This window comes from Anguilla anguilla, chromosome 7, assembly GCF_013347855.1.
Source record: "Anguilla anguilla isolate fAngAng1 chromosome 7, fAngAng1.pri, whole genome shotgun sequence".
In the NCBI taxonomy this organism is placed as follows: Eukaryota; Metazoa; Chordata; class Actinopteri; order Anguilliformes; family Anguillidae; genus Anguilla; species Anguilla anguilla.
The window spans coordinates 53,972,830-54,000,111 of NC_049207.1; the positions used below are offsets into that span (position 1 = coordinate 53,972,830).

General features: G+C 42.2%; 4 protein-coding genes and 1 long non-coding RNA gene across 11 annotated transcripts; 3 read left to right on the top strand and 2 right to left on the bottom strand.

The window, feature by feature from the left end:
• Nucleotides 1-421: 421 nt before the first annotated feature.
• Nucleotides 422-25,053, top strand: aga (aspartylglucosaminidase). Of its 2 annotated transcripts, XR_004766049.1 has the most exons (10): nucleotides 422-852; nucleotides 2,440-2,593; nucleotides 2,976-3,088; nucleotides 3,223-3,335; nucleotides 4,058-4,166; nucleotides 4,450-4,525; nucleotides 4,991-5,098; nucleotides 5,798-5,931; nucleotides 6,188-6,399; nucleotides 25,039-25,053. XR_004766049.1 is itself a non-coding variant. In XM_035425129.1 (9 exons), exons 1-9 carry the CDS (start codon nucleotides 738-740, stop codon nucleotides 6,286-6,288), a joined length of 1,023 nt encoding a protein of 340 aa, XP_035281020.1. In that variant the 5' UTR covers nucleotides 422-737; the 3' UTR covers nucleotides 6,289-6,544. The 2 variants fall into 2 exon arrangements, 1 of the variants encoding a protein (XP_035281020.1); XM_035425129.1 differs by lacking the exon at nucleotides 25,039-25,053 and having other exon boundaries at nucleotides 6,188-6,544.
• On the bottom strand, nucleotides 6,672-13,722 carry neil3 (nei-like DNA glycosylase 3). The gene is made up of 10 exons (XM_035425122.1): nucleotides 13,454-13,722; nucleotides 13,038-13,147; nucleotides 12,656-12,790; nucleotides 11,949-12,162; nucleotides 11,699-11,773; nucleotides 10,954-11,120; nucleotides 9,958-10,127; nucleotides 9,114-9,537; nucleotides 8,470-8,644; nucleotides 6,672-7,292 (listed from the first exon to the last, which is right to left on the bottom strand). Exons 1-10 carry the CDS (start codon nucleotides 13,556-13,558, stop codon nucleotides 7,110-7,112), a joined length of 1,758 nt encoding a protein of 585 aa, XP_035281013.1. The 5' UTR covers nucleotides 13,559-13,722; the 3' UTR covers nucleotides 6,672-7,109.
• LOC118231383 (ankyrin repeat and SOCS box protein 5-like) lies at nucleotides 16,271-24,001 on the top strand. Of its 6 annotated transcripts, none has more exons than XM_035425136.1 (8): nucleotides 16,471-16,488; nucleotides 19,101-19,184; nucleotides 20,575-20,654; nucleotides 20,813-20,920; nucleotides 21,434-21,584; nucleotides 21,800-21,934; nucleotides 22,704-22,895; nucleotides 23,262-24,001. In XM_035425136.1, the coding sequence occupies exons 2-8, from the start codon at nucleotides 19,109-19,111 to the stop codon at nucleotides 23,387-23,389; spliced, it is 870 nt and encodes a 289-aa protein (XP_035281027.1). In that variant the 5' UTR covers nucleotides 16,471-16,488; nucleotides 19,101-19,108; the 3' UTR covers nucleotides 23,390-24,001. The 6 variants fall into 6 exon arrangements, with proteins under 6 accessions (XP_035281022.1, XP_035281027.1, XP_035281025.1 ...); XM_035425135.1 differs by lacking the exon at nucleotides 16,471-16,488 and adding an exon at nucleotides 17,888-17,997; XM_035425131.1 differs by lacking the exon at nucleotides 19,101-19,184 and having other exon boundaries at nucleotides 16,271-16,488.
• Nucleotides 20,534-21,866, bottom strand: LOC118231385. The gene is made up of 3 exons (XR_004766050.1): nucleotides 21,776-21,866; nucleotides 21,388-21,613; nucleotides 20,534-20,666 (listed from the first exon to the last, which is right to left on the bottom strand). It is a non-coding gene; the product is annotated as an uncharacterized LOC118231385 (long non-coding RNA).
• Nucleotides 24,173-27,055, top strand: spata4 (spermatogenesis associated 4). Its single transcript, XM_035427645.1, has 7 exons — nucleotides 24,173-24,521; nucleotides 24,716-24,845; nucleotides 25,119-25,237; nucleotides 25,386-25,606; nucleotides 26,363-26,461; nucleotides 26,805-26,860; nucleotides 27,047-27,055. The coding sequence occupies exons 1-7, from the start codon at nucleotides 24,421-24,423 to the stop codon at nucleotides 27,053-27,055; spliced, it is 735 nt and encodes a 244-aa protein (XP_035283536.1). The 5' UTR covers nucleotides 24,173-24,420.
• The last annotated feature ends 227 nt before the right edge of the window (nucleotides 27,056-27,282 follow it).

Genomic DNA, 27,282 nt, shown 5'->3' on the forward strand with positions numbered 1-27,282 from the left:
GTTTTGAACTGTGGTCTGTGGAACAGGAGTGAGTATAATATAAAATAAAAAAGAAACATACTATACATGTTCTAAACATAGCGTATAGCAAATATTGAACCAGACATAAAAATAAATAAGATTAAAATTAAATAAATTATAATTACATAAATTACAATTCATCAGGGGGTTCTGCAAATACATCCCTACAGTATTTTAGCAACTTTTTGCTACATTTTGCAAATTTAGAATATTAATACACATTATATGCGATTTTAATTTGATCAAGAAAAGATCCAAAGTAGGACGGAAGTTAGAGAATTTCGCTCTAGAATGAGACAATTAAGGAACAGCCAATGATCTTTGAAAGAATCTTACCGCGTATTGCGCAACACCAGACAGCTTCGTCCACATCATGTGACCCACAGCCTCGTCAACTAGGAAGTAAAAGCAAGCGAGTCCTGACATGAAACTGTTCCGCTAGGTTGTAAGCACAGAATTGTACTTCTAAATGGACTGATAGTTATATTGGCAGCTTAGATTTTAAAGGTTTGAATTGTGGCGTCCGTTAATTCTTATACAGGCGCACAAGCACAAAACTGCTCGTTATGAAACCGAAGAAACCAGCAGAAGTAACTAACTAGGACACGTTAACGTTGGTTGACTGCTAACCGAGTCGAGGATAGAAACTAAGTCGGATTAGTTTCACAGTAATCTTACATTTAGCGACATTAGTTAGCGTCAGTTTCGGGTAAAACATGAGACTAATGTTGCCAGTGGAATTAATCCTTTGTGTCTCCCTGACGCCGGTTTGCTCTGCTGTGTTGCCTCTTGTTATTAACACTTGGCCCTTCCAGGACGCGACGGCGACAGGTACCTAACATTAGCGGTCTTCAAAAACAGTATCCATGCAGTGTAATGTTTTCCTTCAAACTTAACCGTACTATCGAATGCAATAGCCATTATAGGCTGTACCGCGATTTCTACCAAGTCCATTTAGCCTACATAAAGGAAATGACTGACATTAAGTTCAGGGAACCAGTTGTGTGTCGCATTTATTGACAATAGTAGTAGCCTATGTTTATAGCATAGTAGTAGCCTATGTTTATCCCCTTCGCGCATATATATGTAAAATCTGGCCATTCCTAGCCCATTTTGATAGAGTTCTATTTAATACCTACACAAGTGAGCATTCAGACATTTGGGAAATGACTTAAATGAAGCAAGACACTTGCACATTTACAATACTCTTAGGTTAGTTTATATTCATAACTTAGTTAGAAATAGTGCCATAGATTCAACTAACTTTGCGAAAACTCCAAAATGAAGTTGTTGTTCTTTTGTTGAAATGAAATACAGAGATCACACATAAAACAGGTAAAACTATACATGCCCTGGATCACACACTCCCTGACCACAAGTGTGCAATATCTGCGGGTGATATCAAGAACTGCTTAAGATCTATGAAGCAAAATGCAAATAGTGTACTTTAGTGTCTCCAAATCTATCCAAAATGTCTAAATTATGCATTGTTGAAAATCATAACGTTCATATAGTTCACTACAAATGAACAGTTTTGCCTCATGAAACTCGCTCATCAATTTCAAATGGGAATGACTATCTTTTCATCAGTATTAGGGGTCAAAGATATATAGGTTTCCAAAAACCTGTCCGAAATCTCTGAAAATCGATAAAAATTATTTTTGTAACTTCCAGGAGGAGTAGCGAATGCTCTGAAGTTGACGAGAAAAAGTTGAATAATGTTTGCAGACATTTGCGAACGTTAACCAAACACTCGCCACCTCTGGACCGATTTCACCCGCTCCAATTGAGCCATGTGGAAGATTTACGAAGCGCTCCCGGGATAAAGACAGCAGTACCACTGGCACTGTTTACATCATACAGCTAGCCTTCTGTTCCTTGGGCTTTGCCTTTCTTAGACGCCAGTGTTGTGTCCTCTGTTGGCTTGATCCCCCTTGCACCGTTTCCTCTCCCTCTGAACCTCAGCATTTCCCTTAATTCGCAGGATATTAACACACAAGCTGTTGGAAATATTGCATCAGTAGGGATATTAATCTTCCAAGACAGGCGGGGGAGATTATCTGCCAAATGGTTGTGTCGTGCGCCTGTTTGCTCACGGAGTCGCCGCAGGTGGCGCTTGCCATTTGACACCTGTAAAAGCTTTTTACATCAAAGTCACTTGTCTGTGAACACTTAAGCGTGGCGCGTAGAGGAAACGGTCTTTAAAAACACGTTTTTTGCCGAACTTGAAAAGTCCACAAACACTGCAGGCAGAGAAACGATCGCCCCTTTTAGCCTCCACTCGAAGGCTAGTTAGTCAGAAGCTTTTATCAAAGCGATGTGATGCCATAGCAACAGAAGTGTGTTTCTCCTCCTCGTGGTGAAGTTGGCCTGTTGTTCTGTATGGTGATGTTTCGTTACCCACCTCTCTGCTTGTAGCGTGGAGCACGCTCAGCTCTGGCGGCTCAGCGCTGGACGCCGTGGAGAAGGGCTGTGCCCAGTGTGAAATCCTGCAGTGCGACGGCAGCGTTGGCTACGGAGGGAGCCCAGACGAGATGGGAGAGACCACGCTGGACGCCATGATAATGAATGGGTCAGGGCCGCTAGCTGAATTAGCCTCAAACTGCGGTTCTGTTCTAAAAAGAAAATGGGGGTTAACTCATTTTTATTTTATTTCACTGAGCACTTTGGGTTAAAGCAGAGGTGCATAGATCTAAGGAATTGAGTAAATGCACTCAGAAAAGATCAGCCCTCTGCATATAACACCATTTCACCTATGAAGGCTTGCCAAAAAATTTGAATCTCTTAGTGTTGTCTTAAATGAACTACAGATCAATTTAATGCAGTTAGTCAAACTGGTTGTCGGCCATCTCTAAAAATGCTATTAATTGCCAAATCTTTGACAGTATCAAAGGGTCTTTTTCTTGCACTATTTGGTGATTGGGCTTTCTGGCGGTTTGCTTCCTTTTATATAGTGACACAATGGAGGTCGGGGCAGTGGGGGACCTCAGACGAATTAAGAATGCCATCGGTGTGGCGAGAGCGGTGATGGAACGTACCAAGCATACCTTCCTGGTGGGGGAATCAGGTAATAACTGCTTTTCATAAGACTGCCGTGAGAAAGACTGAATTTTCTTTTACACGTTTGCATTTTTACACCTTGGCATTTAGCAAGCACACTTACTCTGAGCAACTTTACAGCTTTCTTTCTTTTCCACATAGCTTCAGTGTTTGCAGAAAATATGGGGTTTCCTGTCGAAGATTTAAGCACCAACCACTCGCTCGATATTTTCACAAAATGGCTGAAGGACAGCTGCCAGCCAAATTATCGTCAGGTGCGTGCTCTCTCTGCTGTAAACCCTGTTAGTATATTACAATTATTACAGAATAATATGGCCAGAATGTTTACAGAATCTCATCCAAACATTGACATTTCCATGTTCAGTAAGAGTAAGGGAAGGACCGTTCATGTGGCTGTATTACGAATACTAGCCTGACCTTAAAATGCTGCATTCGTGTTACAGTTCAGAGGACTTTTTTGGGGGAAATGGCACCTTAATGGCCACCCCCAAAACACCGCATGCATAATGAAATCAATATGAATAATTAATCATTACCAATATGAGAAGGATTACTCTTGATCTCAGTGTGCTGTTAAACTTGGCGTGGGTAAAGCTCAGTGGAAATGAATCAACATTCAGACGGACAGGCAGCGTTATTTTTAGATGCAGACACACAGCAGATAAAGCATTGAAGCAGATGGGCAGGGGCCAGACTGGATCATGTGACCACACCAAAGCATGTGACCACACCAAAGAATTATTTTTTCCCCCAGTTAAGGAAGTACATGTATTATTTGGGTGGGAAAAAGCATACTCACGTCTCAAATTTTAATATGCAATACTTTAATATTACGGAGTTATATTAGATTTATGGCTTTTGATTAACGGTGGTTAAATGGTGGTTACTCTCTCTCCAAATCTGAAATAAATGATCATAGCTACATCTTGACATCTCTTCTAAGAATCTAATCTAATCTTCTTCTCATATTTAACAGAACGTGTCTCCAGACCCTTCAAAGTCATGTGGTCCATACAAACCACACACCATGTTGCAACAAAGGAGGAGGCACCAACTCATCGATATCCATGCCCATGACACTATTGGTACAGTAGTTTTGTAAAGCATATTAGCAATCAGCTGCCAATTAAAGTCTTGGAAGCAAGGTGTGTTGATTCTTTAGCCAGTCAGTGACTTATGTGAACCACCTGTGTGGAGAAGACCATGAAATCTAGTAGACACTGCAGCCCTCCAGGACCAAGCAACAGGATCCGGTCAGTCACGGCTGCGGTGTTTGCTTATATCTGAATGGAATTTCAACAGATGATGCATATATCCTGAATGTGGACACTGACACAGTTTCCAAAGTTTTGTTTTCTGTGGTTTCAGGGATGATCGTGATCAATCAGGCGGGACAGGTGGCTGCTGGAACTTCGACTAACGGAGCAAGCCACAAGATTCCGGGGTTTGTACCGAAACGTTGCGGGTCCTGCGGCACATTATTTGGAAAGTGGGAGTCTGAGGGTAGCCAAATGGGCCTCAGTCTGTATTTAAAGAACAGAACCAAGATCCAGTTGTATTTAGTACATTTCTATTGATGTCTATTTAAGTATTGGTCTCTGGTCTGTTTTGTGTCATCCATAAAATATAGTGGGATGAGTTAAGCGTATGCTATGACAGACTGCACTTTTAGCTTGTGGTTCCTGTGTATTGTAAATACTTAGTTTCTGAGTTGAAGAACCAAAATTAAGCAATACAGGTTTTTTAGTGTGTGTGTGTGTGTGTTGTATGGAATTCAGGCCTGTAAGCCTATTTCTGTATATTCGACTGATTTGCTGCGATGAACCCTGCTTGCTGTTAAACCCAAACCAAACTTTGTTGATTTGTTCTTCATGTTTTGTGTGTGTGTGTGTGTGTGTCTTTTTTTTAGCCGTGTGGGGGATTCGCCCATCGCCGGGGCGGGGGCCTACGCTGACAGCACCGCTGGGGGTGCGGCTGCCACGGGAGACGGGGACATTATGATGCGTTTCCTCCCGAGGTTCTCTGACTTGTAAAACAGAGTCTCATAAGAGCATTTTAAGCAGATCCCCCTCCCTCTCCCCCCTTAGCTTGAGTGACATGACACAGGCATGACTGCCCAAACAGCAGAGCGGGTGTTCCTGTCAGCCCAAGTCATGCTGGGATACATCCTGCGACAACGGGGCTCTGGTAATAACGCTGCCACTTCCTCCCGCTGAATATTCAACGCCTTCCAGCTCCACCGGAAACGCCAGTAGTTTTTATTTTTTGTTTTCGCTGCGCTGTTTGACACCTGAAACCAGCTGTGATTACCTGAAAAGTTTTAACGTGACTTGTGGAGCAAGCGTGGCTATTCACTGTAACGCAATGCGCGACAACAAGGGCTGGGTGGACCCACGTGTCAGCGCATGTACTCACACTGACTGTACAGTGCGAATATTCTATCGCATGTGTCCTGTCGTGAGCATCGTGCTATGAATAATACCGCACTGAAGCAGAGAGCACAGACTGGACAGTGTGTGGGATCAGCACTGGACCAGCATGCATTTATTCAGCCTTATTACTGTGGGGGAGCGTGCGCTATTTGCATGTTCCTGACAGTGGGACGTGGTGAGGGAGGAGGCCCCTGTATCAGCGCTGAAAATCTGTCACGAGTTTCGCGCGCGGAAACTTCTGGCGTTGACGCGGTTTTATCCGTTCCCCCCCCCCGCGATCGCAGTTACCTGGCTGTGGAGCAGATGAGAGCCGGCGTAGACCCGCCCACCGCCTGCAGAACCGCCATCACGCGCATCAAGAAGCACTTCCCTCACTTCTTTGGCGCCATCGTCTGTGCAAACACGACAGGGAGCTACGGTGAGTCCTCAGGGTCAGGGGGCAGGGGTCAAGGGTCATGAACATGACAGAGTATCCTGTGGACAGATGTGCTGGTTCAGTTAATGCAGCTGGAGTGGTAGTGTAATATATTGTGCACTTCTAATTATTTTTGTAATCTTGCAGCCGTTTTCTTTGTGTACTGTTGTAAATGAAATTACACTTTGTGTGTGAACATTTCAAAGTTGGTATTTTAAAATATGTTCATAAATCTTGAGTCTTTTCCCCTTCCTTGTAGGAGCCGCTTGCAACAAACTTCCTGGATTCTCTCAATTTCCTTTTATGGTGTTCAACCAGAAATCGAACGTGCCAGTAAAAGAAATGGTGGACTGTGTATAACACCTACTTCACATCTCTGTCATTCCCTTCTGTCAGTTCAAAGCCTGATCTCTGAAACATAACGTACTCATTTAAAGTGTATTACAGAGTTTTACCGTTTGATGTGTGTGTGTGGGTGGGATCACATGACAGAATGCAGGAATCATGGATGGAATTATTTTGGAACAGTGCTCGTTTAGTTTCTGTGAAACATGGATGAGCATTTGTAATTTGGAATTTAGTCATTTTAAATCATCATCAAGTCATTCAATTTTAATGCTTTGCTGTCCATAATCTGTATATCCAAATGATTCATCTTGCTAGTTTAATTTACCACATTGAACACAATATGTTTGAATGTACAGTAACTTCATAATAAAAATAAAGAGGCCATTTTGAGAAAATGTGAAAGTAAAATTTATTTTATATTTGAATATTATCTGCAGTTTACTTAAAATCTTTCAAATAAAATGAAAATTTACACAATTTATTTGGACAGTTTACTTGTCTAATACTTTCAGTCAGACTGGCTAATGATTTTTACACATTATGCAGCCCATTTATACAATTATAAATTTATTAGCGTAATGTAGGTAAAGTGCTGATGGTAGGTACAATATTTACAGTTAGGTTCCATTCCAAAATATGGATTTTTATATGTATACAGTTCAGCACATTAAAAACACACATAAAGCAGACATTTGCAAACACACATAAGGAATGTGCATACGTTACACATACGACACTAAGACTAGCTGTGGACATACAGCACGCAGCATAAATGAGGGTCAGCAGGAAAAATACCATTCTGGACTGAAGCCGACGCGGGGTTGACGGTTGCCTCAGCAACCAGGAATGATCTTCACTCCGGGGCCGTGCTCCGCCCACTGGAAGAAGTCGCACTGCTTGGCTTTTCCGCGCGGGCAGACGTAGAAGTTGCATCCGTTGTTGGGCCCGAGCTTCAGCACGGTCCTCATGAGGCAGCGTTTCCCGTGGTTACAGACGGGGAAGTGCAGGTCGGCCCACTGACAGAGAGGACACGCAGACAGACTGCCATTTTAACTTCCATTCAGCAAACTTCATCACACCTCCATCAGGTGTACGCATCAAGGCATGTTACCTCGTGACTCCCACGTCACTCCCCTCCTCATCTCCCTCCACTGGCTACCAGTGCAAGCTCGCATCCGGTTTAAGACACTGGTGCTTGCTTTCCAAGCAGTCAAGGGGTCAGCTCCTGGTTATCTGCAGAAGATGATCAGACCCTACAAGCCGGCCAGATCGCTCCGATCGGCTACTACAGGGCGGCTGATTCCTCCCCCAACACGAGCAGCAACAAGGTCTCGACTCTTTGCAGTTCTGGCCCCACGATGGTGGAACGATCTTCCAGTGGAGGTCAGAACAGCAGAGTGTCTGAGCACCTTCAAACGGAAACTCAAGACGCACCTCTTCTCTGTGTACCTCTCTCCTCTTCCCTAAACCCCCTCCCATAACTATAAAAAAAAAAAAAAAAAACTTTTGGTTCAGACTATCTTGTTTCTCCTTAATGTATGCATCATAGTAAAGGCTTTTTATCTACATGTTGTTCAATGGACTTAAGTGGACTTGATCCTGAGTTTGGTTACACTGTTGTAAGTCGCTCTGGATAAGAGCGTCAGCTAAATGCCTATAATGTAATGTAAATGTAATGTACTGTATGTTCCATGAGCTGAGGCCTCCAACACAACTGAACTTATTCATACGTTGCAATTATTTAAACTCTTACACAAGAGTTCTGCCTAATCCAATTTTCCACACATCAATACAGTGAATTATAATCTAGGGGCTGCCATGTTCAGGAAGGTCCACAAACTACAAACAGTAAAGTGCCTTAAATTTATCTCAGATTTTTCCCTTGATATTATCAACCTAATTAGAAGTTGCCGTTTATCAATTTCTTACTGCTGCGATAAAATGTATTATTATACAGCTGGCTTGTATCATACTTACAGTACCATACTCATGAACCCCAATCTCATATTTTGTCATATGTGTCATAGTTACCACTGTCATCTCTACTGTACCTATTGTTAAAGGGAACACATCCAGTAGATTTGAAAGAGAATGTGGAGTTTTACCAGCAAGTTAACCAAATCCACAGTCTCCATAATCAATAGTGAAAATTTGTTCCTCGCGTGAAAGCATTGTCTGGACGTTTTTCCTTACCTCAAAAAAGCCGCACTGGGTTTGCTGGGGCAGGGGGCAGGCGTAGAACTGCCGGCCTTTGTTCTCGCCCTCTTTTCGGACCACTCTGAGCACACAGGGGCGCCGGTGAGTGTCGCAGCAGGGGACGCTGGGAAGGGAGGGTCCTCCCACCTCTGGGCTCTTAATCTCAGTGGTCCTGATCGACAGAAACGTTTGTTTTTCCTCACAAAGCTGAGACTTTGTTGGCGAACGCACACACCCAAACAGAAGCTACACGTCGGGTGTCACATTTTAACCTAACCAATCCCCAAAGGGCAGTTCATATTAATAGCATACATGTGAGGCAAGATATTCAGCTGACTTCTGTGTCATCTTTGTAGTCATTTTAATCAATAATTATTGCTTGTGTATAGTGCGCAGACTCCTTCACTGAAAATACCTATGGTTTAAAAGTAAGTAGGCCTGAATCAGGTCATGGTCAATTTACCACAAGCCCTTTATCACAGACCATTTACTTACTGCTGACTCAGGTGCTACTCTTATAGGAATTAATGCCACATATTTCTTGAAATTCGAGAGGAAAACTGCTCCACGGGATTTACCGCGTCCCCCATTTTGTGTCCGTACAGACCTTTACTCGTGGATATAAGCAAGCGCACAGTTACCTTGTTAAGTCATGGTGTCCGGCCGGCGCTTTGTCCTCGGAAAAAGACTCGCGATCAATTCTCATTTTCTTGCTCGGCTGGCGGCAGGGGGCGGAGAATTCCCCACCGGAAGGAGCTCGGCTTGGCGTGCGGGAGGCCGCGAGGCCGTAATCGCTGCTTGCGCCCCCCAGACTGAGGTTGTGTTTATTTAAATCTCTCTCCGAGGCCCCGGAATCCAAGCGGCCGCCCCCGGAACGGAGGGGCGGGGTACTTCTCATCAGGGGAGGCTTTGCGCTCAGATCGCTGAAGATGAGGGTGGAAGTTCCGAACGCCGCTCTCCTGTTGAATTTCACTTCCTCCCGCGGTTTGGAGAAGGCGTTGCAGGGGTACTTGATCAAATCTGGGCTAAAAGTGGAGAAATCCTCTTTCATTTGCTCTTTGGGACCTGTGGAGTGAGAATTCGAGTGCAGCGATGCATTAGCATTTAAAGCAGCACAGCCCCAGTCCAGCACTTTACACCATCTGCTTTATTTCCTGGTGGAAATCAAACCTTTCTTATCAGCGGCTGATACTGGATTACTCCCCTCGCCATTACAGTGTTGTAAATAACACTTAGATGAGCAGATGACCCCAGCATGCATCACCGATGGGGCAACACTGCACCTCTCCTCAACTGCCATCAGTGATGGGGCAACAAAAGGAGAATCAGAGATCTCCCTCAGTGCTGTAAGTTATGGGGTAACAGAATGGTAACACAGCTCTCCCTCAGTGCTGAAAGTTATGGGGTAACAGAATGGTAACACAGCTCTCCGATTGGCTGATCAGGACCACAGAGTGAAGATTGCAGCAGCTCTGTGATACTCACGCTGAGGGCGCGGGGTCAGACAGGCATCACATGACCTGCTGCTGGGCTTGTTTATCAGAGTGCAGAGGTCGCAGGCCCACTCCTCCTCTTCCTCCCTGCACACCTCCTCGCTGGTTCCCGAGCCTCGGCTGTGCACCCACCCCACCAAACTGTTCCTGGTGGGGAGCTTGCTTCAATCAGAAAAAAAACGGAAACAAGGCAACTGAGAATACTGACAGAAAAACAGCTTTAAGTGGCTGATGTGCTTAAAACAAACAGTTACATGTCTTTTTTTTTTACTTGATGCTCAATGAATCACGGGAGATCAATGATTAAAAAAACATTTGTAGTAATTCTTACAATTAGCACAATCGTTTTGTGGTAATTGTAAGAAACATTTGACACAGTACATTTCCATTCGTTAAAGAAACTCCAAGGCTGATCTTTTCAGCAGGAGAAATCCACAGCAGAGAAACCTCACCTGCATCTGAGGGTACTTTAAATTCTTGCAGGTAATGAGAATTTTGGGGAACGGATCCAAAACAACAAACACACTTTTGTTATTTCTGTAGCAGCGTTTACCTCACAGACAGTATCTGATTCTGATGAAAGGCTTGCCATGGAAAGCCTGCACGGTAAACAGAGGCGGCAGAGACCATTTTACCGGGGCGCGTTCAATTAAAAATTCAAAAACCGGCCCGGTTAATGCAATTCGGGATTTGCCGCAGAGGCTCCCGCGAAAGCCTCTCTCAACAAAAGCAGGAGGGAGTAAAGCTCGCGTCCCGCGCGCGCGGCGTGCCAGCTCATCCCGCAGTCGCGCCGCCGTTCCAGCGGACCGCAGACGCGCGGGGGGGGGAGGACTGTAATCCGCCGACAACGCGCCTCGCCATCCGCGGCGGAATAAGCGGCACCAGTCTGTCCGATAAGCTGGTAATGCCGCGTAAACACCGTCTTATTTGAGCGGCGTGCGATAACAGAAACGGGGGAGGGGGGAAGAGGCGAAACGGCACGTTTTACCGAACATTAACCTGGCCCGCGTCCCCGCTCTGACAGCGCTGGCAGAAATACGTCATCCGCCCGTCCTCTCCAAGTCGACAGACGGCGATCCTCCCGGCGCACTGACCGCAGTTCGGCCGCTTGTACACTTTGTAGTGTTTGTGAAGCGGAGATCCGGCTTTACGGCACTGGAGGGAGGGAATGAAGAAAAAAAGAACAGGAAAAAAAAGAAAAGAATTAGACGAATCAGAATTATTTATAGTGTACTCAGAAAGAATGAGTGCATTGTTTTGCATGAACAGTATTGTCCATAGGCTCAGACAGACAAACTCTAAATTGACTGTACTATGACAAGTGTTCAATATTAGGCCTAAGTACCACTTAAATCAACGTCCCTTTAGTCTTCAGAAACACAGATAAATGAGTGAAATTCTCGTTCCTCAATTTTCGCAAGTGCACACTGTGACTGAACACACAGGAGGATGCAGATATCATATTAATAGGATAAAAATGTTTTACCAGTGACCATGTTATTCTCACATATCATATTCACAATGTTAAGATGCAATTTCAGACTACAGAATTTAAAAGCATGCCAATTTTTCTCCTTCAGAGTACTGCCTATATTTGCCTATATTCAGAGTACTGCCTATACAGGCAATAGGTCAAACGAATAAACTACTCCGATACAACAACGTAAGGGATGGAACTTCAGGAACGCTGTGTTGGGTTCGCTCGAAATTACTTGGGTCAAACTGACGTGCACCTTGTAAAACAGGAGAGTGAAATCGCGCGTCATCTTCACCAGATGATGGATCTGCACGTCTGTCAGCTGGTTGACCTGAGGAAAGGTAACATCGAATTTGAGAGGGGAAAACAGAGAATAAGTCCATATTCTATGATGCTTTCCTTTTATATCGCCACCATAGATACTATAAAAATTACAACACTTATTATTAATACTTACTATTGTTGCATGTCCTATTATCTTGAGGATTTTAAATATTGAAAGTTACCTTAACTGCAGGGTTAAGCCCGCTGTCAAATAAAGCTTCGTTTTTAATGATGTTTCCCACACCCGGCAGGACCGATTGGTCTAAGAGGACGTCACACAACATACGACAGCCCTCGTTCTTCACCCGGTCTTCTGCTCGACAGAAGCTGAATTTGGACGAGCAGACATCCAAGCTTTCCATGGCCCTGACTTTGTGTGCACAGTGCTCGGAAAGCCTGAAGAAAAAAACCCCCAAAAGCAAAGCAGATTTATTTATTTTCTTCCAGAAGGTTGTAATGACGTGACCAAAGATAAAAAATAAAAAAAACTTTCCTCTAATAGAATACCAAAGGCATCATACATCACAGGATTACATTAACAGCCTTGTTGTATTTTGAGACCAAATGGGGGGGGGGGGAGGGGGGGGGGGGAAGCTATGCATTTTAAATCACAATTCCAACTTTTATCGTGTATTATTGACAAATGTAAAATCATTCCAAATACGCACAAGCTCTGGAAAGCATGTAGCAAACACAAAATCCCCAAATGGCAGAAACTGTGGCAGAAGAAAGTACAAGAGCCAATTGTTGTATTAGCTGTTGTCTGATTTCCCTGATGAAAAACCAGGGGGAAAAAATTACTTGGTCCAACCTTTTCGTGCTGCATTCCATTAGCAAAAGGTGGAAGATTACAACTGCATCAACAGAGTTTGACAAAAAAAATAGTCACCTGATCTCCACAGTTGAGTCGAAAAAGCAAATGGTATCGCTGGTCAGTCGGACCTCCAGCGCAGGGGGCGTACCCTTCCCAGGTGCCCTGTCACATTGGTTTATTCTCATTGAGCCATTCATGCCAAAGTGAACTCTGAAATGAAGAGTTAACACAGATGCAGCTTAAGGCCTATAGCCTGGCAGTCAATAGTCTGTGCAGATTGACACCAGTGGTCCACAGCATCTGGAAATTGATGGTTTCGTACCACTGGTGTAGGGTGGGCAGAGGTAGGCTATATCAGATTACTGTGGTGTAAGGACAAGACACAGGTCACAGCTGGGTGTATGCAGACATATCACAGTATCACCCAATCATTTTTGTTTGTTGATTCATTACTTACCTCAGAGCTCTTTGGCCAAAAAACAAGAACAGTTCTTTTCCCAGCGTCTCCACACCAGCGTACTGGCATCCGACGAATGCCTGGAACGGGTTTGTTCGAGGCTCATTTTCCTGAGGAAGAAAAAAAGGTTTTGTTTTTCCCCTTACCCTTCAGAATTTTCTTCCAAATTCCTGAGTTTCCAATAAACACGATTACACAAACACGAGTCGACTGCCGTTGCGTCAAATCTTGAGTCCAGTCAACGTATGTCAGTGTAAAATGTAAAACTAGCTCATGTAACCTAGCTAGTTAGCGAGCTACCAAACGTAGGCTAATAAACTTTTTAATATATATATATATAGATACAACTCTTTCTTACCAGCTACTTTTGTGAAAATGCATTATATTCCCCCACTTTCAGAGCTAACTTAACTTACTTGTGTTGGCATTGTTGATCCACGAATTTCTACAACTTTCTGTCCCATTTTCACTCTTGAACGTATCTTTTCTCCATTCAAAGTGCATCCCGGTCCTTCTACCATTATGGTGCCAGAAGGATCACAATATGGTAGCCCAAGTAATGTGAAATAAGTAGAACTAAATCCTGGCTTATTATACCGCTGATAAATTACAAAAGTCAAAACAAGCGTTCGGTTTAGCTGACCGAACTCTCTGACGTTACCCGCCTTATATTTGAAAGTTATGCCTGCGCCAGAAAATACTGAACAAGGAGGCTTCCTGTTTCTGCCAAGAGGTTCCGGTGAGGTATATCTATTTTATGATGTGTATTGAGTTCCGGTAATAAGAGGTGTAGATGCTGAGACATATTTTAATGCAGCTATTTTATTTGGGAAACTATTATAGGGGATCCATTGAATAAATGCCATCATGTGGTAAAATCGTATAAATAATGGTAAACATGTACAATTTAAATAAGACATACGACACTATAGAACCACATATGAACATTCTATGTTCTTAATGAAGCCACTTACACGAACATAAAAATGATAAAGCGATTTTATGTTACCTGCCTTAAAAGCAAAAACAGCTACAGTCTTAGATCCCACAAGTGCACAAAAAAGGGTCATCCAAAATCAATGTAGTCATTGCACTAACCCTAGCCCTGGCTCCTACAACCCAAATCCTTTGTCAGCTCTAATATGACTCTAATAATAAGCAAAACTGAAATTTGTACAACAGTCATGATCATTTCCCACTTAAAAGTAGTCTACTAAAAGGGGACATACTTTGTTGTCTGCAGTTTTACAATGGACTTCTTATTTGAAATCCTTTCTGAAGTTGCTTAATTAAACCACGCAACCAAAAATACACTCCATCTGCCCTACAATCTGTGCAAAGATTAAAGGCATGGGGTTTGTGATATAACATTAGAGAATGTTTTCCTTTTAAGTAGGCTTAATGTTAATTATTAATATGAAGAATAAACTTATTTTACTCATTCAGACTATAGCTTTTGGCAAAACCTTTACATTTTTGATATTAATAAGTGTGAAATTTTCATTTTTTAAATTAATTATTTAAGATCATTCTTTAGATCAGATCAGAATGGCTTTTTTCATCATCGGTAATGAAGTCAGATATCATTTCATTTGCATTTCTGTTGGACTAAATTTTTTTCTTCTCCAAAAAAGATTTAAAATCTAGTTTTGTAGAATGTGGTTATTTCTTGATTGTTAAACCTACTAATTACCAAGAACTTCACCCCTAATTAGGTTTGAATACATTTGAGGGTTTTTGCATTTCATGTAATTATTCCCCAGTTGCTTCTGATACTTTTTATTTTTGTAGATGCCCCCATTATCCAAAGTAACACTTTACTATTATGTAATATTAAATATCAAAATGTTTTTTTCAATTATGAAACCTTGTCACTTTATTATAAGAAAAAAATGTTATAAAAATAATCTTGATGATATAGGAACCTTGCGTAATATATCCTATTGTTCTATATGAGTTAATGTTTTACGAATATGTTCTAGAATTAATATTTAGATTAATAATGGTGTGTTTAGAACACATATCACAGCATATATCCAATCTTCTGCTAAAGTTCTAAAATAATAATTATTATTATAATTCCGGTCCTCTGTCCCAATTATTCATTTCCCCAATCGGCTTTAATTGCAACGCAAAACTCATACAAGCAGAACTTTGCTGACCCCTGCTGGTGAAATTATATTCAAGACCACTTTCTTTCAAATTAACTTTCACTCGTGCCTGGGAGCAGAAGAAAAGTCAATTGAGAAAGAGTGTCCATAAGGACACGTGGCCAACAGCTTAGATATGCTTAATCTGACAAAACAATAAATACATGAAATTAAATATAACACAAGAAATATAACAAAAAAGATCTCACTGTGGTCACTATTGGATTGGTCAAAAATCTCAATTTTGTTTCGTATTAAGGCATGGTGTAGTAACCCTTTTGAAATACTTTTTTGATACAGTATTTTTAGGTTTTTATCTCACAATTGTCACTAAAATACAGAGGCACATCTTGCACAATGACAAGAAATAATAAATTGATTTGCACACGGCTGAACTGTAGCACTACGCCCATTTTCCCTTCAGATAATGCATTGCTAAAAGTTGTCGCACAGTGCCATCTACTGGCAATAGTTGGTAAGGAGATAACTTCGTGTTTCCGGAGAAAGTTGTTTTCCCATAAATGAGCAGGAACATTTATTTAAATAAATGCATTTGCTTTTAAAAATGTTACTGTTATGTTTTGTGAAATGTTTTGTATGTTTGGGGCACAGAAGTAACTGAAGAGGTACAATTAGCCATTAATTAGGGAGGAAAAAAACTGGCCTGGTTTAAACTCTTGGCATATTTGGCAATGATTTCCTTCTTCGGTGCGAATCTTCTTCAGTAGATTTAATAGTTGTATCTTATCCAAGTGTGCCAAGATCAGAACCTGCATACATTCCAGATTGTTTTTATTTACTGTTTATTATAATTTTTTAATTTTGGGAATTACTGTGAGAAAAGAGCCTAGCCTACACTTGAAACTAGATTTGGCACTTAATGACAAATATTACTAGTTGTCCGTGAATGACAACTGTGTACCATACACTTCGTGTGAGCCCATTATAATGATGCATGGGGCTGCTGTGTTTGGACAGGTACATTTACAGCAGCGGGGTTCCTAGTTTGGAACCTCTCGTCGCTGAGGGAATGTCGGGACAGTGCATGTGATCCCTTCGACACATCACAGCCTCATTCCGAAACGTTCACAGCGAGCGGGCAGCAGCAATGACTGACTTAGAGAGCAGGCCTTTTGCCGTGCAGCTGTCCAACGTTTACCTCACCATATTGGCACTGTTCTGCTTCAAGCTCTTTGTGAAGATAACCCTCAACTTGCTCACGTACTTCTACATCATCAGGGGGAACCGCAAGGAAGCGGCGCGGATTTCCGCCGAGTTCTACGATTTTGGTCAAGGACAGAGTGAGTGCGTTTCTCTGAACTGTGTGTACATGACCACGGGGTCTCAGAAAGGTCACTGTGCATGCTGTGCAGCTGTTGTGTTTGAGTTTTATGAAAACCATCACCCTAATTTTCAGTCAGTTTTCTCATTTTCAGATCATTTTGTGCACGTAAACATGTCTTCTATGGGGAACTTGATTTTTGCATTGGACAGATTACTACTATAAACTGTATTAAGGCTACATGGCAGGCTGCAATTTGATCGGTTAATGTGAAGGCTTTTCACAATTCTACCATGCTATTATATGGCATTGTTTGACAACAGCTTCTCCCCTGTCTACTCTCTGTATGTCAGTGTACAAATATTTTTATACTTACAGGTTTAGATATGCTTATACTTGTAAGAGTTTAATCTAATCTAATCTTTTGTATTTTTTTACATTTGTGTACTTTTGCAAGTGCAAAATAATGATCAACATGACGCATCTTACATAAATGTTGAGGACTGTTCTATACTAATACAATGGAAGCAGTTAAAAAGTACATTTGCCAGTGAACAGGTTTTGGTGGCCTTTAAATCTGATGAAAGTGAAAAATGAAAGTGCTTTTGAAGGGCACAGAATGCACAGATTAATTTGCAATCCATTCTGGACAATGTTTTGCCACTAAATTATACCATTAAATATGAATTCTCCTAAAGAAAGTACAGGGTATCAAACTGTGAAATAGGAATGTTATTCTTAAAATTGAGAACCTATTTTAGCTAAAGATAATCCACTTTATGAGGCCGTCTCTCTCATTCTTTGCCTTCTTCAAAAGCAGGCCCCAGAACTGCTTTATGGTTCAGATGCCTTCTTCATCCTCTCAGCATAAAGAACAATGAAAATCTTAGAGCGCTATTGGGTGAGCTGAGGATTCGTTCGAGCGTATCAAATAGATTTTGAAACGTCTGGATGGTAGAGCTGTGTCTTAAGTTAGGTAATTAAATCAGTTACAACTGAACACTCAGCTGTCCCTGCCCCCTCGGCTGCATTATCATGACATCATGTTGCTATGGAAATGCGTGGGGGGCAATCCAAGTCATGGAAGTGTTGATTGGTAATGTGAAAAGTGACAACACCAGGCGAGAGCTTAATGTTTAAGTCCTTTTCAAAAGTTTGGGAGCTCTAGCCACTGTTTCTAGTTTAAATGCCGGTGCAAGTTGACTTTTAGCCGGATTTATAAATAGACCGGTGCTATGTGATCCCTTTCCCATCCCCCATACCGTCCCCTTCAACTCTTCACACTCGTGCAATTCACCGGCACCGGATCTGCTGTCAACGGCAACAGTCAGGCAGCCAATCAGGGAGCACCCCCAGCTCCACTCTCGCACTGCCAAGGGTTTAATTAAGCGCTAGCTTCTTCAAAACATGCCTCAGGTGCCAGCCACAGAAAGCAGTGAGCTAGAGAACACATCAAGGAAGCGCGCCCTAGAAAATACAGAGGACTTTCCTTCAAAAAAGAAATCTTGGGGCATCCTAACTAGTCAAGGTCAGTGCTATATTTGCGCAACCCCCAAAATCAATTCCTCCTCTTCTGTACTGAACCTGAGACTATAGTAATGTTCCTGATAAATGTTGCAATAACTTGTTTGTGAATATATCTGTATATCAATTATGTTTGTATTTTCAACTTAAACGCAAATAAACTGTCATATACCAGTTTACTGTATGGGTGTAAACATCAAACATGTCAAAAGCCTTTGTGCTGCTCATGTCACTGTCATTTTTCCTGGGCATTACTGCAAGATTGGTTGCATGAAACCTGGAGACATGGATATCAAAGAATACAGATTATTATAGCTTATCTCTGGTAATATTTTATGTGTTCTCGGTATATAAATTCCCGAGTTCCCAAGAACACCAGATGGCTCTCTGGGAAATATCTGTCTAAATATAGCCTCCATGGACGAAGCTATTTGCAAGCTTGTGAAAGTCATTACTGGTTTGAAGAAAATGCTTGAATTTCATTATGTTTTATATTTGTGGGAGTACTGTAAGAGCACTGTTATTCTGTAATTCTTTGAAAAGATTACTGAATAAGTAAAATACTTCACATCCAATGGTGTTTAACTATGTTTTCAGTAATACACTTACATCCTTTATATCTTCTACTGATAAGTGCTAATTACAATTTCCTATTTAATAATTTGGCAGATGCTTGTAGCAAACTAATGAAAAGTGCCTTCACCACAGTAAGCAAACACCACTACAGCTATAGAGCAAAACACCACCACAACTAGTTGCTAATGCTGAGCAGACCCCTTTCCTTTTAGCATTTCACCTCACTGAAATAATGCATGTAAGCAAATTATACAGAATGCAATCACGGATAGTTTGTTTTCTAATATTAGGCTTCAGGGTTTTGCAACGCTCCTTGTCTAATCAGTGTACTCCCAGTGATCCTTACGCGCTGTAGTAAAGAACAGAAGTGTGCCTACATGATCGGAGTTAAACGTGATAATTGGGTGCAAATTAGATTTGGCATCCGGTAAAAAACAAACTCGACGGGGGGACAGTGACACAGGAGCGGGCCGAGAGACTGGGAGTCTCAGAGACTGAGGGGCTATACTTAGCGCTGTCCTCTGTCACCAGTCTTATAGATGAGTGAAGAGGAGGAGGATGATGATGATAGAACAGTCTGGAACGCTTCGGCAGTTATTCTGGATATTGACTCAGGTGTGTACTGTACTGTACGTTGTACATTAAACACTCTGTGAGGGCCCAGCTGTCTGCAAACGGTGCCAAACAGACACACCAGGGAACCCATACTGCTGTTCTACCTTCTGTTACATTGGGATTGTGCAAAGTAATTCTATGGCTTTTCTTTTTTTGAACGAGGAAATAGAGCTGTAAATGTGGTGGTCCAAAATCTATTTCCACAGGTAATATGCTGCAGCACAGAACAGAAATTGTACTTTAACACTGTATAAATTCATTCTCATTTGCATTTGCTGAAAGTCATTCACTGAAAACCTAAAAATACTCTTGATTTTTCTTGAAAGACTATACATGGGGGGGACCATTAATGTATTGCCACATTCATTCCATTTCCCAGCATAAGGAAAACACAAATGGGATCATCTCTTGATAATTCTGGTTCTCTTTCTTTCTTTTAATCTGGCTTGATATTGAACAGCTTAAATGTTGTGGCCAGCTCAATTACCTCTCAGACTGGTATGAAAGATCAATTAATCAACTTTACACCAAAGAAATGTTCACTTACTGTATATAGTATCAAAAACCTGTATTTTACTTTATTCAAAAGATTAGAGGCATAACAAATTGAAAGATAATTTTATGTTCTAATAAAGATGTTTCAGTTGAAGGGACTCCGATTTTGAAAGCGGGGGAATGGTGTTTTGTTAGGTGGGTAATTATCTATTTAACAAAGATCTATCAACACAAATTACATTGTCACTGGGGAAATAATTGTGACAAACTGAACCAATTAGCATGATGTAAAAGATGTATAGTCATACAAAGGAAAATATTCTGGGGAAGCTAGACTGTATTTATAATTGCTGATCAAGATTCACTGTAAGCAGCTGACTTGTAACTAGTCTTTCTCCCAGCAGGGAATAGACTTAATGATGCATCATCAGCTTCTCTGGGTTAGTTTTCCCCCCAAACCATCCCTGATTTCCTCATCCCTTTCATGATAAAATATATGCAAAGGATAATACCCCCATCTGCTCATTAACCCAGAATGGTAAACGCTTGAGTTCAGTAATAACAGGGAGGCAGCCAGTGAAATGACATCACAGGCATTTACCTGAAATAGAGTCCATTGCACCGTGATGCAAAATAGTGGAAGTCTAATGTTATTTGATTGGTTCCCTGTAAAAATAACCCTGCAGAACTCCACCCTCTGCGGCAGGTTGTTGATGACATCAGGGCATTCTTTTCCAAAGAAGCACCGTGACTATAATAATAGATCACTCACAAAGCGATGTGTGTTGTTTTTCAGTGGGGTTTGACAGGGTGGACACACTCGATGTTCCTTGCCGTGTTTTAGCGGGCAGCTGTTACCTGCGAGCGGGACTGAGGTGTGTGCTCTGTGTCACAGGGTCATGGGCGGACCGCTCCCCCCTCCACGAGGCCGCGGCCCGAGGTCGTCTCCTCACGCTGAGACACCTGATCTCTCAGGTGGGCCGTCACCTGAGTCACAAAAAACACACCTGACACATTTTCATCTGTATTCACAATCAGATAGACTGCGGCTTTTTGGAATTAAACAAATGCATAATTAAATGTGTATTATGGTAGAAGAAGAAAAACATAGACTGTTGCGTTTGTCACTACAGGGGTACAATGTGGACGTGCGCACCATTGACCATGTGACTCCACTCCATGAGGCCTGTCTTGCAGACCATGTGGCCTGTGCCAGGACTCTCATCGATGCCGGTGCAAATGTAAGCGTCTTCAAAATATACTGCTCTATGGCAGTGGTAACCAACCCTGTTTCTGGAGACCTACCGTCCTGTAGGTTTTCACTCCAACCCTAACAAAGCACTCCTCATTCAACAGCTAGAGATCTTGTTGAGTTGCTAATTAGTACAGTCAGGTGTGCCAAACTAGGGTTGAAACGAAAACCTACAGAACGATAGAGCTCCAGGAACAGGGTTGGTTACCACTGCTCTAGAATGTAGCAAGTGCATGTACAATGCATATAATGCTCAACATGTACAATGGTGTGTGTGTGTATGTGTGCGTGCATTTTTGTAAAATGAAATGAAAACTCTACGCTATAGGAAGATGCATTTATTAACTTCCGCCAAAATGAATGGCATAAGCTATACTCCAGTGCACGTATATAATTCCTTTTAAATTCATTTTAAATATGATGTGCTGTGCAGTGTGCTGAGTGGCCAGTGCTTACCGGGGAGTGAAACGCGGTACCGTGCTAACGTGCTAATGTCTCCCAGGTTAATGCCACCACCATCGACGGGGTGACCCCTCTGTTCAACTCCTGCATGGCGGGCAGTGCCACGTGCACAGAGATACTCCTGGAAAACGGCGCCAGTCCTCAGACCGCCATATGTCAGCCGTCACCCATCCACGAAGCCACCAGCAAAGGTAGATCCACAGCTCACCTCCTTTACTCTCTGCATCGTTATTAACCGTGTGCTCACAGACAGATATGAAACACTCAAAAGCTCAAAGTATTGCTATTTGAGATGCAGACTGCACAGAGCATTAATACATTAAAACAGCAGGCAGTGGGAGAGAGAGCGAGAGCGAGAGAGAGAGAGAGAGTTGTGGCACACCTGTCATGAATCTCTCCTGCTCAGGTAAAAGTGCTTGTGTGGAGGCCCTTGTCACATGGGGGGCTGATGTGGACTATGACATTCCCCACCTGGGAACACCTCTCTTCATCGCTTGTGTGTCCAAACAGCTTCACTGCACCAGGAAGCTATTGGATAAAGGTAAATACTGCCACAAACGCCCGTTTTCCACATAGATAACTCAAATTGCAAACAGGATATAGGCCATAAAAATTCTAATATTTTCTTCAAATAAAATGAAAAATTGGCTAAGGACTTGCAGTACCATTTTATTTGTATTCTATTTATTAAAATATATATTTATAAAGACTTCCTTTGTAAACACTAGGTGTCAGCATGGAGCACACAGAAAGATGAGAGAACACAATGCGAAAATATAAACAAACTATTTATTGTAAAGACAGGAAGGAAAGCATTGTTGCATAATTCATGTACCGTTCCAGTGGCACTAATTCTCTCTGGGTGACAGGTTTGTGGATTTATTTAATGGGGTGGGTAGAGTATGGGTAGAGTGCCTGATGGTTAAAATATTCAATGAAAACTTAATGGATCGCAATAAAGGAAACATTCAGCACCAAGAAGTGATTCATTTTTGAGAAAATTGAAACCAGGAAAGTGGACTATAGTGTGGTAAAATGTGAACGTAAAACCCAGCCAGCTCATTCTCATAATCACACAATTTATGACTGTGGTCCTCTTTTTGTGGCCCAGAATATACATCTGATCTCCTGGTGCATGTATTAAACGGAAAACAGCTCATGAAATGTTGCAGACAGTGATCAGAAAGCAGACCTGCATAAAAATTGATCAAATATCGCCCATCAAATGGGCTCTATGGGGTGATTTTTAATCAGCCACAAACCTTTATAGCACCTGTCCTGATTCTTTCCTTTTTTTTCTCCCCACGCAGGAGCGAACGTGCAGAAGGGGAGATTTCTGGAAACGCCGCTGCACGCGGCGGCGGAGAAGGACTGCGCGGACATTGTGAGAGTGCTGCTGGAGTACGGGGCGGACGTCAACGTGCGGAACCAGGAGCTGAAGCGGCCGGTGGAGTCGGCTCCGCCCAGCAGCCTGGCGGAGGGCTTCCTCCTGCTTTACGAAGGTGCGTCTTTAAAACACGTCCGCCCTCCCCCCCGCCACAACGGTCACGCGGGGAACTGCATTCAATCGCAGCCGCAATCGTCTGAAAGGGTTGAATGAATGAAATGAATGACAGTCAATGGGCAGCCCAGACCCGGTCTGTTTTTTGAGCCATGACTTGTTAAAAAATGGCCTAAAAAATGGACCTGGCCACTCATGGACTCCCATTCTTTTGTGGGGGGGGGGGGGGCAAGTCAAAGTGAGTTATGTGGGCCATAGCTGGGTCAGGCCCAAACTTGCTGCTATTTGGTCATGTGAGTAACAGGCAGGGTTGAATAACACATGTCTGTCCCCCACCCCACCCCACACCCCCCTGTTTATCCCACAGCCATGCCCCGCCCCCTTTGTCAGCTGTGCCGACTCAGCATCAGAGACTGCATTGGCCAATCCAGACTCCACCTCATTCCACAGCTTCAGCTGCCCAACCGCTTGAAGAACTTCCTACAGTACAGATAGAACAGTCAGGCACGGAACAGACTGTCTCTGTGCACTGAACGGCATTTCCTGCACTAAATATATTCAATCCGCCATGTTTCTGTTTATGTCTTTTTTTTTTTACAGTCTGCTGTAACACTCATCACAAAATATCAGTCTACAGCATGTGGATGCATCAAAGTACCCACTGTGTAGTCACAGGTCATATGTGCAGTTGTTTTATACATTGTGACTGTGTTCCCTGTTTGTATGTGCTTATTCCTTGACCTAAGAATAAACATTTTAATTTAATTTCTTTTAGACCGACTTAGCCGTTGGTATTACAATTTTCAATGTCCTCTGACAATTTTGATATCTGAATTACAATTCCTTTTCCAGTAAATGGTCACCTGTCCTCAAAATGTTTCTTTGTATTGTGAGCTAGCAGTTAGTCGTTGCTCTAGGACATTATAGAATTTTAGATAGTAGCATATATTTGTGAATTGTACTACTACTGTCTGTGCTATAAATTAAGTGTGTATTTTACTGTCATTTGAAATTTTCACTATGTACTGTCATTGTACCCATATTATCCAAGTTCTCCTAAATAATGTGAATTGTCAGATAAATAAAATAGCGCTTTAATGCAACAGATATACTGATCCAAATGACATCATCAAATAGCCTAAAATCAGGTCTGCTGCATTATATCATTCAGTAAAAAAAAAGCGAAACGTGCAAAAGTAATCCACCTTGTCCTTGAACCTTCAAAACACAGCTTTCCACGGTGACAATACACGAAGCGAGACTCCTGTTTCCATGGTTTCGTAAACAATGGACGCCTGCTCGCCGTAGAGTGGGGACTCTGAATAGCATGTAGCTCGCTAGGTCGCTACTCTGAATCTAATTTATCGACAGACGTTCTGTGGGTGGGCTAAGATGAATTGATCCGTTGGATCTGTAGCTGGGCGACAACACGTGCGTTTTATTATTTTCTTTCTCTTTTATTTGTAAGCTCACAGCACAGCCTCGTACTCGCAGTGCACACACACGGCATAACCCCCTTGCTAGCAATGGCTTACCCACAGCCTCTCAAGAAGACGGGAGTGCCACGAGAAGTTTTAAAGTGGTTGCAAAGTCTTGATTTGTCGCTTTCTACGAAGAACATCCGCAGGTGAGTAGCCTTGCTTGCTAGTACCTGGCTGGCAATTTCAGTAACCTAAGATAGACGACTTAGCTTCATTGTGTTTGAAAATACCATTAAGTGGGCCTATTCAGAGATATAGCCTAGTTAGTACAAGTGTGGTAGGCCTACTTTAGATTCTTAATAGCAAATATGCATCCAGTCATATCCCTTTCATTCTGTAGAGACTTTTCCAATGGCTACCTTGTAGCAGAAATATTCTCCTGGTACTACCCAGAAGACTTTCCCAAGCACTCCTATGACAATGGAACTTCGCTACCAACCAAACTGAGCAACTGGTCTCAGATTGAAAGGGTAAGCAATGGCATCGAACACAAAGGCTTATAAAATGCTGAATTGTCACTTGTTCTTGTCCTTTCAGAGTTTGTAAGCGAGCTATTTTAACACAGCATATATTCCCTGCAATTATATTAACTGAATAATAATAACAGCAATAATAATAACATTTTAAAAATAAAAAATACAATATTAAACAAGGACAATGAAGGTGTGTGTGTGTGTGTGTGTGTTTGTGCACAGCTAGTACTTCATAGAAATAGTTTAATTTGTGCTATTTTGGTTTTTAAGTTCCTGTTGAAACAAAACATCATGCTACCTAAAGATGTGATTGACGGGACGATCCACTGTAAACCTGGAGCAGCAGAGCTCCTGATTCAAGACATTTACTCTCTACTAACCAACAGGCGGTACGTGATAAAGTCTATCACTCATCATCTCTGTAACAACCGTGAGCTTTTATTTTGTTTCTGTTAACACGATTAAAAGACGACTAAAAGTCTAAAATGTTGTCTAAGATGCCCATGCTAGCTGATCAACAGTTTTCTCTCTCCACAGCGTCAGAAGCCTCGGAGACGATGAGGTCGACTTCACCGATCGCTGTTACCAGGAGAACTTACCAATGGTGGCCCGGTCCACGGCTTCCAAAGCGATCAAGAACAACCTCCGTCTGAGCGAGGTGATTGCCGAGCCCAGTATCCACGCCAACAGGCGAAAGATCGAGGCCATCATCTTCGCGCATGTACGGCGGAGGCAGGCGGAGAGAGCCGAGGACCCCAGTGAGTTTCCCCGATCTGGTGCCCTGTGAGACGGACAAAACGAATGCTAATTTCCCTTAGACCGCGGTCAACTCCGGTCGTGTGCTGAAAATGGCGGGAATGTTAGGATTGTGTAAAGACGTTTAAAATGATCGGACACTTGAAATATATATATATATTTAACACTTGACCTCTGTAAATGAGTATTTATAGCATTTTTTAAATATTATAAGGCAATAGAGTTCGCTCTTATTTATGTTATAGATGTGTGGCCTAAAGGGGTGGGTGGGAGCTGCTGTCACGTGGTCTCCTGTCTTCGAAATCCTGGGAAGATTTCAGAACCTTGGACAGCGATAGCCACACCGGGCAGACACACACACCTGAGAGTGATTCATAACACAGATGTTGCTTTTTTGTCTTTGTGTGGTAGAAAGAAATTGTAAATGATCAACTTCTTCCCTTTCTCTGCTGCAGAGACACAGCACCTTTAACTAAGAATGTTGTGTCTGCATTGACTCTTCGTTGTTTGTTTCTTGCCCCCCCCACCCCTCCCCACAAACTGCGCTACATTATATATCCACAATGGAGGGATTGATGCAGCCCTCAGTCTCTTTACCGACTTTTCCTGCTTCCTGTCTTATCAGCTAGCTACCGGCGGCTATCCCTGTCACCACACCTCAGTGTCCAAAGCCTACATTACAAAAAGGGAAAAAAAAACCTGAAAAGTATGTGAGTGGATTTTGACAGTGCAGTTTCTCTCTCTTTGCTTTGTGATAGAGCGCTTCAATGTGAAGCCCACACTGGGTGAGCTGGCTGTCAGACTGCCCCCTCCAGAACAGGGGTGGAAAGAGCCCTCGTCGAGCAGGAGATCTGCAAGTAAGCTTTACCCCTGAATAAAGACAGAGGATGCACTTATTCAGGGTTCTGACCAAATCATCTCTGCAGTAAATGTCAATTTTATCTAATATTTGATTGTAATTAACGGATTAAACATGTCCATTGTCCATTTATCCAAGAATTTCCACAGGAGTTAATAGTTCTTATAAACTTCAAAGTTTGTTTTGTATATATATATATATATACATATATATAGAGGCCTATCTTGATTTTAAGTAGTCTTCAGTATGAGCACTTCAGTCAACTAGGCAACATACCTGTGTGTGCTCTTTTGTTGCATTTTAATAACAATCCACTTTCCTCTCTGTTGTTTTCCCCAAAGAGATGTCTCCTGCCCCCAGCACAAGTAACGCTATTGTTCAGTTCAAGGAGATTAACGTATATATACGTTATATATATATATATATACATATATATAGAGGCCTATCTTGATTTTAAGTAGTCTTCAGTATGAGCACTTCAGTCAACTAGGCAACATACCTGTGTGTGCTCTTTTGTTGCATTTTAATAACAATCCACTTTCCTCTCTGTTGTTTTCCCCAAAGAGATGTCTCCTGCCCCCAGCACAAGTAACGCTATTGTTCAGTTCAAGGAGATTAACGTACGGCAGACAGATAAACCATCTGTGCTGTCCAACATCGACATGCCTTCGCAAATTAAAGGATTCTGAGGTTGATACATCAACAGGATTCACAAAATAAACTTCACTTAGCAGTGTATTAGCAAATGTGGTCTTTTTTGTCTTTGTTTTTAGAACACAATGAAATTAAAAATATAAATCAAATCCACCTCACCTGGTA